This window comes from Gallinula chloropus, assembly GCF_964237585.1.
Source record: "Gallinula chloropus genome assembly, chromosome: 10".
Classification (NCBI taxonomy): Eukaryota; Metazoa; Chordata; class Aves; order Gruiformes; family Rallidae; genus Gallinula; species Gallinula chloropus.
Window position 1 is genome coordinate 17,971,577 of NC_140095.1, and position 12,684 is coordinate 17,984,260.

Sequence of the window (12,684 nt, forward strand, 5' to 3'; positions counted from 1 at the left end):
AAGTAGGCAATACTGCATGATTCCTAGAAGCAAGTTTACTTAGATGTTACAACACAATTTCATTAATGGACTCACTCTAAGATAAAATGTTGTAAGCATGCTTCCCCTCACAGCCTAATATTTTTCTATGATAATCATTTATTGTAAATTCCTTTAAAATATTTATTGCTTGTAAATAAAATTCCTTGATTTATAAATGCGTACAGCATATATAGAGCACACAAGCTGATCTCTTCTATGAATTCACCCTTTAGTTACAGTATTCAATTGCTACACAACAAACTGAATAGCTTCTATGTACTTAAGGAGCATTTTAGGAATAAATAAATATATATAGGAAAAGTAAGCAAATAAATGAGGTGTGGTACAGGTTTTAGGATACATTTCCTTTTGCCTATGATGCTATATACTATGTCTGCTTTTCCAGAATTCATTACAATCTACCACAGTAATGTACTGGTAACACTGATTTACCCTGCTCTTGCTTCCTTCCTACAAAATAAATTTGTTTCAAAAAAGAGAACATCTGGAACACAGAAAATCTGCTCAGTTCTGATATCCAGCCATTTTCCATGCAATGCCCAAACAGCTAACAACTTGGAAGAAAAAAAAAAATACAATAAAATTCACAGTCTGTAGAATTTATACAAATAAGAAAAGGGAAGGCTCGGCCAGCTTGCTCCATTTGAAATCTCAAGAATCTTTGTGCACCTTTAATAAAAATAAAATCAACTATTACTGGTCCCAGTTCTGTAGCTAGGAAAACCTGGTTCCTACAGTGATTAAAATAATAGAGACTTAAATGTTACTTTCTTTCCCCTAATGAACCGATGCTCATGCTATTGGTTTCATCTCTAAAGACCCCAATCCTGCAGGTATTGTTGGAAGGGAGCAATTCTCCATACCTAAACCACCTTTTCAGGGTCATCAGCATTACCACTGCTGTTAGGTAATTCAACACGCATCCTTGCAGGATCTGGTTCTTCAACCTAGCAGGCCAGGACATATATTCACTATAGTCTATGCTCCATCAAAGAAAACCATTAGCACCCAAAAGAACCAAAATAAACTTCTCTAGCATTGGCATTCATAACATACACACAAACACAGCAACACAGCCCGCCAGTGTAACAAATCATATAGATGATGTCCCCTGTAAGGATGGTGATTGTTTCAGCCTCAATAGTACTACTGTGGAGTACTACCTAATTCAGTTAAAATGTTTATTTATGGCATGCAGACTATGTAAACTCATGTGAAACTGATGCTTTATAATCTTAAATTTTGGAGTTCGCCCTCTAGTAACAGCTTAATGTTATTTCTCCCATGAGACATTGTCAACATTAGAAAATTAAATAGGAATATTGTTACCTCGCCTTCTCCCATATGTCCTTGCTGCATGTTAAATGAGAAAGAAAACAGCCTTTCAAACATTGTTATAAGGACCAAAAGACCTTGTTTTATTGCCTTTATGCTAACTCAGTGATTCTCAAGCCTTATCATACGCCAGGTCATTTAAAATGGTGATCACCAGCTGACCTCCCCCACCGCCCACAACACCATGCCTTTTCCTTGTACCGTCCCTGTTACTCAAACATGTTGATGAGGCTGGCAAAGTATGCATGTATACTCAAAGAGACTTCTTCAAAACAATTTTAGTTCTTAATTTGCACATTTCTTTTCCAATCTATTCCTTGATCTTCTGCTGGGTGCATGCCTATAAGTAAATGGCTCTTTTCTCATGCACCAGGTCTCCTAATGCATTCTGCCAAGCAGCATCCTCCCCACCTTGCCAAGTTCAAGCATCCTCTAACACCAAACTGTAGAAAAACCCTAACACAAGGAAAGTAGAGGACTATTATGTTAATTTCTTTTTTCAAATTAGGCTGCTATAAAAGCTTTGTACAATCCACAAAGTCCTGGTTAAATTATTACTGGCAAATAATCAGCTGAAAAACTTAAAAGCCAAGGAGAAAATGTCTGGGTCACTAAAACTGCCTTCCAGCCCTCCTGCAGTCTGGGTACAACAGGACAGATTCTCTCACACTAACTCAGTATGCTTTGCTGTCATCATCTGACAGCTACCCACTGTTTTCTACTTTTCATTTTCCAAGACAAATCAAATCTACCACTAAAAATACAACATTTTTCTGTTCTGGCTTCCAAGGTCCACTGTCAGAATAAGCCCAAACTTTCTAATCAAACTTGCACATTCTTTCTCTTTTAATCTCATTAAAATCTGTGTCTGAAAGCAGGCCAACTGTTTTCAAAACTTGGTTTCTCCTGGCAAGTACTATGAGAAACTCTGAGCACATCATGCATTTTATTTTGCTTCCTCATTCAAAAATGAGGCTGACAATTAGTTTAAGCATTTAAATATTTGTAAACCACAACAGGAGTAGTTTCCTCTTTCAAAATAAAAATCCTATCAATCCAATTTACTTCATGATTATTTAATACCTGTAAGATCATTTTACTTCTCTGATCTTTTGCTCACAGAGATACTCACAATGAACACCATGCATAGGAAATAAGGAAGCCCTAGTCTTCAGACTGGAGTGTTCACACCATTACCAGCTTTATGGGAGAGTCTAAATGGCTGAGGGCCTTTACAAGCATATTTTTTTGCATGGCAATTCTGAATTTACAAATCCAAGATATTAATGTAATCCTCAAAATAGAAAGTTTTATGGAACTTGTCTTTGATTTACAAAGCAATCAGCAACCTTACAGCATTTATGAGCAAGTTCAGAAGCCTTTGCACATTTTAGAAAAACATCAAAAACAGTTCTGCCTGTTACACCATGAAAAACCTTGTTTGTGGTTTCTAACTTACTAACAAAACCGCACCAACTCCTTCCCTTGGTACACCCACTCTTGGCAACAACACAGGCAGCAGAGATACGATTCCCACTGCGGATCTGTGACCACAATTTAGGTCAGCAGACTCCTCGCTGCTTTGCCACCTGTGTCACTCAGGGCAATAGGATGTTTCTCTTTCACCAGTACAGAAAACAGCAAAAAAAAGCTCAGCCACCAGCTAAGAAGTATTTCCAGTGCCAAATAATACCAAAGAGGTTGTGAGAATGAAATACTAAGATTCTTTTTCATCTTAATTTGCTTCTTATTTCTGCATCTGCTTCATCTAACCCCCAGAATACCAACACTGGATATTTCAAAACATTTCTCAGGAGCCACAGTTTATAAACTACCCAGCACAGATACAAACTTTCTCTTGCTCTCTGAGTTCAGAGCACATCATATGCCATTAATTTCACACAATGTAATACACAGCACAAACAAAAGAATGTTCTTTTGGCAGTCCAGGAAGACGGCTAACTGATGCGCCAACTCTGTCTCTGGCTTTCATAATTTCATATTAAAGGAAATCTTTGCTATGGGAGGTCCTCAGCTCAACCACAGCTTTAATGAAACCTTAAGGTAACTGTTACCAACCAGAGGAAAAGATTTAATTCTGAAGATCAGGATGCCTGCCAATCCCTGCTGAGAAATGAGCCACCTACATCACCAATTTTGATTCCTCAAATCTATTTTTCCTTTCCTCATTTTTTCAACATTTCAGATAATTACATAAAGAGCCTAGGATAGATTTACTAATCTCATGAGGTATTTGAGCAAGAATTATGTTACAACACCTACAAAATACAGAGTATTTATGCAACTGGTTCAACTGCTTACTAATAGCCTACACATAGATATTTTGCCGATAAAAATCCGTCTGAAATTTAAAATGCTATTAGCAGCTGCTCCAATTATTGTACCTCAGCCCTCCCTGCAATACTCTCTATGTATGAAATAAAGCCATACAGAAATCAATGATCTTTTACAAAACTCTGCTGCTTTCACTGTCTTTCATTTTAATGAAAAAGCATTCATAAAATTTTAGTTTTATCTTGTTTGTCACTGACTCTTCAGAAGACAAGAGCAGGAGAGTGTCAGAGAACTTTTAACCCACTCAATTTTTTGTGTCCTCGTTTAACGGGCTCCTGGCCACCCTCCTCCCTCTCTTTAAAAAAAAAAAATTAATCAGATCATCTTTGTCACCTCCAATTAAATATGTTGAGCTTACTTCTCTCTACAGGAAGGACCAAAAGGACTGACAGCATGTTGCGTATAACCACACATGCAATCCTATATGGATTACACAGGGCCCAATGGCAAAGATACTCTGCTGAAGTAGCATGAAAAATGTACACAGGAGTCCTAAAGCACTGAAAATACAAACTTATGACAAGCTTGTCCTGCAAAAACTGTGCCCATGCTGAGCACCTGGCGCTCTGTAACAGTTCTTGCTGCCTTCCAAGCTTTGCCATTTACTGTGGATTTACATAAAAAGGTCAGCTCCATATCTCCTGTGAACGTCATCCAACTTCCTAAGGCCACGTCACATCTAGGAGAATTATCAAGCATCCGTAGTTAATATTAATATAAACATCATAAAACCCTGAAACAAAGAGAGCAACTGAAAGGCTCCAAGTTAAATTACAGCTGTACCCTCACTGTCACTACCTTGCCGTAGCTGTTTTCAGGCACGCAAAGTCTAGGTTGATGTAATAGCCTGTCCAGTTCCTTACTGAATTCAGACCTTTAATCCAAGAGCTCCTGGATTCTGTTCTTTACCTTGGCACAGATACCAACACAGTAACACACTGCAAGCTTTTTCACTGCTCTTTGATACGCTCTCATTTCTCTCCTCTCAGACTTCAAACCAGACTAGCTTCATTAGCGAGTTCCAAGGCATTTCAGGCTTCTATGCACAGTGATCACATTACCAGAGAAACATTTTTAATTTTAAAAGGGACAAATACTCACATGGACTTCTGGCATACCCTGACTGTGAGCAGGACCCAATCACACCCTGCCACCAGGCTCTAATGCCGAAACCGCTTCCCACTACCCAGCTCCAGGAAAGCTGGGAAACTTCTCTCAGTTTGCATATACTCTTCAATATTCTACATCAATCATACAGGTTCTAGGAAAAATATTCAAGCTGAACAAGATTTTTCTGAAGTGAACCCAATTTCATAAGCTTTTGTGAAGGAAGCACTGATTTTAACTGCTTATTTTTAGGGACAAAAAGTGATAAACAAGAGCCACCAGTATAAATGAGGGACCCACCAGAAGGAAAGAGGTTACAGCTCTGGCGTATGAAAGCACTGAAGTGTGGATGGGTAAACAAAGCCCCAGTACCATCACCAGCTATTTGTTAAGTATTACATAAATGGGGAAGATAGAGATAATAAGAGATAATAAGCTTTTCTCTAAGACCACCTTGAAACCTCTTCCTATTATTTTAAAACCTTTTACCTACAGATGGTCATAGGTGGCCAGTTTTATTCTGTTGGCAAAGAAATACGATCAATACACAAACACAGAGTTTCAAACTTTCACTGAAACTCCTACTCTGCTAGTCATTTTTTTCCCCTAACCAGAAGACAAGGAAACAATTTGGTGCTGCACTTAGGACTTAACTTTAGAAAAATAGAATCATTTTGGTTGGAAAAGACCCTTAAGGTCACCAATTCCAATTGTTCACCTAGCAGTGCTAAGTATCAAAGCTTCACAGGATTATTTCTAATCCGTAAATCCATTATTGAAAATATTTATGCTTTCATGAGTTTTATTTTTAAATGATAGAAAAATAGTTGAAGTAGAAACTGGTTTTGCCATTCCAACAGTAAAGCCTCTTTTCTAAATTATCCTGTACTAAGCTACAGCCTGTTATTGTAGCAGGACTGACAATGCTGTGCACAAGACCACTAAAATATGAACTATAGTATTTTATTACCTTTTTTCCCCCTACTATTCCCTGAGGGCAGGTAGGGCTGATTACAATTCAAGAGTTAAGATTTTATCATCACTTCATGTTTCACAATGCATTTCCTACGTAACGCATGAACCACACGTCTCCACCACAGCTAACAGTTTCACAAGAAGTTCTGTAAGGACATCTCAAACCCAGTTTCACTGGTGAGGATCTAATTGTAACCAAACCAAAAGCAGAAAGAATTAACACTATCCAGAATGTCTACATTTAATTTAACCTGGTTAAATTATCTCTAAATCTGTGGTGGAGTCTCCATCTCTGGAGATATTCCAGACCCGTCTGGACGCCGACCTGTGCAATATGAGCTGGGGAGCTGCTTTGACAGGGGGGTTGGACCCGATGATCTCTCAAGGTCCCTTCCAATCCCTATGATTCTATGATAAGCAATTTGCAGATGCAGGCAGGTGTTGTCAGAGAGGTATATATACTTTCTCAAATTAAACCATGAAAATCCTATCTACCTGTATGCCTTATACACAAAGGTATAATGAGCCTTACAACTTAAGTCTTAGATGACACTTCCAATAAGAAAGTACTCAGTGTCATAAATTGTTGCATGGCAGGCAAAGTAGCACTGCTTTCTATGAGTAAAATACTAAGGACAGTTCCAGGATTGTTAAGTTAAGACATGTGCATGTGTGCAAGTTTTGCCTGGTTCAAGCACATCATCTCATTTCTGTTAAATGGTCCCAAGCACATGATATGCTGTCTGTGGAAGAGCACACAATTCATGGTATGGAGTGACACAGGCATGTGATATCTGGTCCTGAAAAAATGGTCGATACAGAATAGAGTGAAATCATTCCAGGTCAGAACTTTGCATCTTCAAGCCACAGCCAGCTTCAAGATGTTGTCAAATGGGATCCAGGTTTTAAAAATCATTGTCTAAAATAAGCTAGTAAGAAGTGTTACAAGAGATTCACATGGATTTCAAACTACAAAACCTCAAAGACTGAACAACATTCAAATAGTATTTTCTTAATCTAAGACAATATTATAAAAATTAAACCCATCTATATATATATATACACCTGGAGAATGTGTATTTGTCACACAACGTCAAAGCCAGCATGAAACCAAAAAAGTTTGGCTGCACAGTAAAATCAAGGATTAACACCTTTGGAAGTACTTACTCTGCAAAATTAAGTTGCAGAGATGCCACTAAGTGCATTGTTTTTCCTAATTTCTTTTTGAAGAAGCACAACATAAAAAACCCCACAACCAACAAACAAGCATGTGATGGGAAACACTGCTCTAGTTTGTGTCCAAACAAATGCTGAGAAACAAGAGCACTATTGTAGATGCAAGCATTCTGCTTCGTTGCAAGTAAAGCCAGATGACTGAATGCAAGTATTTACCCATTCTTGCTGTTGAGAACAATAACAAATCAAGTTTCTGGTATTCTGTAACATTCGCCTACAGTTCTGACAGGAACAACCAACATACAAAACCCAAACAGGTTTATTCAAAACCCCCAAAGAGAACCCACCTCTAAAAGCCTTTCAGCACTGGCTCTTCTGATGGTACACAGTTGTACCTGGAATTATGTTGAATTCATTTGGCAAACGTGACTGAACGGCACAGAACAGACTATCACACTTCTAAGAGTGTGATTGTTGACAACTTTGTATATCAAATAAGCAGGGCTGGGGGCGGGGGGAGTGGGGGTGAGAAGCTGACCAACAGTGAAAGTGAAAGCTCCAGTTTCCCAAGCTTCTGCAATGAGCTTCGTGTTTTTAGGGCTTTAATCTGTCTAAAGCAAAACTGCCTCACTGAAGAGTCTGTGCAGTTATATTCAGAAAAGAATAATCTTTTTTGGGGGGGAAAACCTCAACTGATAGCTCTCATTCCCATGTGCCACACAAAGCCAGCTGCAATGGTACCCACAGACGTGCCACTGTACAAGCCAGGGCAGAAAGGCAAGCATGTTTCCAACTTGGACAGCAAAGCATCAGTGCAAATCAACCTCTGTGAGAAGCCCAGGCTAACTCCCAGATTGTACAGCAGGGACAAAAAGTCCTACACATGCTTGCATGTGCAAGTATAAGCTTGAAAGGGGGAATAAATGTTAACTATGAAAACTGTGATCAGGTCTGTTTGAGAGCATTAAAACCCACCACCATTATTATTACGCCCTTACTGCTGATGCTCTCAGGTAGTCTTGCCAGACTAACACAGTGCCACAAGGACTGAACCTCAAGAGATGATCTTTCATACATTTCAACAACCACATAACTACTCGTGAAAGGTGACAAACCAAATCCTGTCTCACTTCTCTCAAAAACACAGAAGCTTCAAAGCCAACTTTGAAGTTTTCTTCACTATCAAACAGGAGAATACACAGATATTTCTTACACAAACCTGCTTTAAATCCTAAATATAGCTACAGTGTGTGTCAATAATTTTTCCCTAATTCCAATTACATGGTTGCTCCTGGAGCACAACCTTCTGCTGAAGACTGGATGTCCAGCTGGAATTCTACATGTATTTCAGAAAAGTAGCAACCCTGCTGCTGGTGGCACTGAGCTTTATTTTATATTAACGTATGACTTCTAGAGAACAGACAAGAAGTTATAAAAACATCCAATCTTTTCCCTCAATACATCTTCAAGTTTATGATATAGAATAATTGGCAGCATTTATCTTTTGAACACTTAAACTATTACTATATTCACTTCAGAAATAAAAAATGAAAGGCAGAGTTGGAACTGGGAGAAGGAAAAGCATTACACAGCTCTGCCAGCAAAGAGCAAATCAGGTTTGCAGCAACAGAACTACTGGAAATGTTCTAACTTCAGTAAATTCCAAAATACAGACTAGCAATGGAGTTTCTGACAGGAGGAAAGGAAAAACCAGGATGTCATATGCTAAAAACCACTAGATGGAATTTCTTTGCAAGGACAATTTGTTGAAGCTATTATAGCATTTATTGAACAACTTAAGAAAATACGGGAAAGGTGCAGAAACTTCACAAACCTCCCATGCGCTGTCATGGTTCACCTGCCCCGTGTTCCTGGATTATTTATATGCAGCATCTGGCCTCCAGAGAGGCTGGTATCTGCCCACACCATCAGCCTAACGATTTATGTAGAGGAGCAGGATGAATTCTGCCTGTGCTTTAATGAATAACCTGAAACACAATTCTTGCATGTGACTTTTAAAGGCTGGATTTACACTGGCATATACTCACATGCTGTAAGATTTAAACCCAGAGTTCCTTAAGCACAATAATAGGTTCAAAGCAACTTATTTTTGTCTGTGGAAGGAATGATCACAAGACAGCCTGGAACGCAACACCAGCCCTTTGTTCCTTTTTTAAGCATCCTCTTACTTCATTCCCAAACACTACAGAAATAGCAATACAAGCAAGTTGATAGCAAGCACGCTCGAGTCTCTGCAGCATAACATTTCCCTATTTTTCATTCTTACAGTTACTAGCAAAGATAAGATGCTAATTCTTCCAGTAATATCTGTGGAAAAAACCGGACTATACACTTCCCTGCAGCCAATCCAAATGGGAAGAGAAACAGTAAACTGCAATTTAGAAGAATCACCACTTCATTTCCTCTGCCTAAATGCGAACCAGTATACATGACCAGGACCAGCAGTTACTGTAACAATTTAGAATGCCACAGGAAGGATCAAGACATTCTCCAGAATGCCTTCAGAAAGCTATCCCTTCTTTTGCCCACTAATGACAACACAATGATTTGTATGCAACATTACTATAAATTACCAGGAATTTATTAATGTTTTATAAACTTAGATGTTTGGTTTTACTGATCACAAGAATCCCCATATTAAATAGACAAAAGTTACCTTTATCCTTTTCTGATACCAATCTGACTGCTGAGCTGGGATTCTTGTTAATAGGATTTCTAAGTAAAGCTGAAAAAACACCAGTCCCTGTACCTCTGAAGACACTTGGCATTTGCCTGTCTAGAGGTGGCAGGTGACTGCTCAACTCATCTGAAAGTCCAACTATCAACATTACAGTGAGCACACCCCCACATCCAAACAAACCAACCAACCAATAAACCCCCCAAAACCAGCATCACAGCTAACCGATCTGCATTCCAACAAACAACACATTAAGCCAAGTACAGATAAATCTATTGTAAGATATATTTTCAGATTCACCTCATCAGTAGTTCTCATCATTCCACTTAATGCTGAATTAAAGTAAGTAGGTACTGAATACATAACCTCTATATGCATCTCAATTCTTTCTCCAAGTATCTTAAGTATTGATGCAAAAATCAGAGTTCAGACTGCTGCACAGTGACTCTTGGGTATACATAAAGAATTCTCACTACTAAAAGTGTTTCTGTATGACTTTCCTACAAGCTTGTTCCCATTTGCACTTAAACCTCACCTGTCACATCCTTATATTTTTTCCAAAACTGATTCCCACTCTTATTACATCTCCCCTTTCTCCTTTATCTTCAGGTTTAAGAAAAGCACTTCAGGCTTTCCTTTCTGCTCCTTTCATGCCATTTCTAGCCTGATAAACATGATGGCAAAGAGTATGCAAAACATGGCTAAGAAGAGCTAACAATTCAACATCAAGGAAAAAGTGAACAAAGTGAGGAAAAAGACGAAAGACAGGTAGTTTCAGCACTTTGGGAGGGGAGGCAGCAAACTCTCTGTCTTCTAAAACAAGCAACAGACACCACTCATGGAATACAGCTCCAAATTAAAGGCTGCTTTGAAGATGATCCAGGATGGGCAGAGATTATCAAAGCAAGAATTCAGAAAAGAAAGAAACAAAACTGCTTGGTGGACAGAGATACTGAACAAGGCAGATGATTAAACACACTTCTAAAAAAAAAAAAAAAGATGGAATTAATTTAACCAAGACAAAAACATAAAGAAAGAAAGCACAAAAACCTTAGAAAGGTTTTAGTAAATTTAGCTAAGCTGCTGTCATGGAATTCAGCACACTTCTGTTGGCTGTAACACTTTGCAAGATCAAATCACTGACTTAGACATGAAAATTTCTAGTAGCATTTCAATGTTTTGTTTTTAAAATCTCTGCCACATCACCGGCAGCACATACATTCCTAGGAAATATCTTGTCAAGGGACTATGAAAGGCATGTGACTTTCCATACAGACTCTGGAGATGGGACAGCGTGGCAAGGGGCCTGTGAGAAATGTTTCAAGATTGGACAAAAAACCCCATCGGCCTCACACTCCAATAACAGGACTTCTAACACTGATTTCACAGCTGGACCAGGATCAGAAAACCCTGGGTTATTTGTACTGCTCTATGGTGGCAGGGGAAGGAATTTCCTGGCCTCAAAGGCTGGTTACATTAATACCCTCTGGCTTAGTGCTCAATGGCTCCGCTTTCGACAGACAGCATAAATCAAGGTGTTGCTCTTCCTCAGCTGAATTAATACCTTAAACCTCAAAATCCTGCAATAGTGAAACATAAACACCTAATAGTCTGACATCTGCATTATCAAGACCTGTTTTCCTATAAAAGCATATATTATCACAAAGTTTAAACTGCCTAGTAATTGTTGTGTAAAAGTGGTCCCAGCATTAGGTAACCAACCTTGCCTTCTTCCAGTACTGTATTTAACATAGGTCAAACTCAAGTTCTGAATGCAGCTCCAAAGGTAAATAAATGCTAATACTTTGAAAAATCCCCTCCCCATCTCTGAGCAGCACCATAACCTACAAACTACTTCCCACACACTGAAAATTAAAAATACCAATAAATCCAAAGGATTTAACTGAATGTCAACATTAATTCACCCCTTCCAATTGATGTTTTCCATCACTGAAAACAAATGCTAAAATGGTACATTGCAGTACATAGTCTGGGTTGTGCTTTGATTTCCCAAATGAGTGCAAAGCTGTTTCTTCCATCACCTGGAATGTTGCACCCCTGTCCTGGGATTTTGGCGGTTTTCATCATAAGGGAATTTGCAGCGAACAGTAAAACAAACGGCAGTAACTTAACTGCTGCTTTTTATTTTAAGTCACATCAGTGTACATGGGCACAAATGGTGCAAATTACTTCCTAGATACTGCACAACGTTTCCTGGGACAGCAGAAACGGGCCTTGGCTTTTCACAGTTGATTAAAAAAAATAATAATAAATTAAGGTGTCAAAGTCAAGGAATAACCTGGAGAAAATCTTAAAAGTCCTTTGCCTCAGGGCGACCTGTGTTCCAGTCCACACACACCTGCCAAAGAAGGGGCACATTCTCCTTGAATGATGCCAAGTCCAGACTGCCATCAACTAAAGCCTCTGTTGAACTGACCCCGTTTTCTCACGGCATCCAGTGCTACAAAGCCAGGCAACCATTTGATTATTTACTCATCAGTCTAGTTTCAAGGCTTTAAGTGCCCAAAATCTTCTGGATACCCCCCGCGTCCTTTCCCTCCCGACAGAAACAACCAACCGGCAGCCGCTGCGCTCGCACCGCCGGCGGGTCTGTGGTGTCGCAGGAGGCGTCAGCAACCTGAATTATGGGGGGGGGAGAGTGGGAAAGAGAGGGGCCCGCCTGCGACTTTAAGAGTCCAGCCATATTAAAAGCCCCCATTGTTGTTTAATACCGGTGTCACACAAACGGAGCGGAGCTGGCAGGCTTCAGCACGCCTTCAGGAAGCACCACACAACCGGTGACCTTTACGCGGGCGCTCAAAGAAGAGCCCGGTCCCACCGAAGGGGCCGGAACCCGCGGCAAGCCTTCCCTCTCCCCTCCGACTGCAACACGAGTCTTCCCAACTCGCGGCCGCTCGAACATGCAGCCAAGGCTGGGCTGCGAGTACCAAGCAAGGCCGGCTAGCGCTGGGCAGCGCCCGAACACGGGCAACCCC

General features: G+C 39.7%; 1 protein-coding gene across 1 annotated transcript in view; it reads right to left on the minus strand.

Annotated features, from left to right (window-relative positions):
• CPEB4 (cytoplasmic polyadenylation element binding protein 4) overlaps positions 1-12,684 on the minus strand; it is a 39,077-nt gene that overhangs the window by 9,775 nt on the left and 16,618 nt on the right. The window contains exon 3 of the mRNA XM_084268458.1: positions 1,372-1,395. Within this exon, the coding sequence (XP_084124584.1) occupies positions 1,372-1,395 (24 nt within the window). The remainder of the gene's footprint in view (positions 1-1,371; positions 1,396-12,684) is intronic.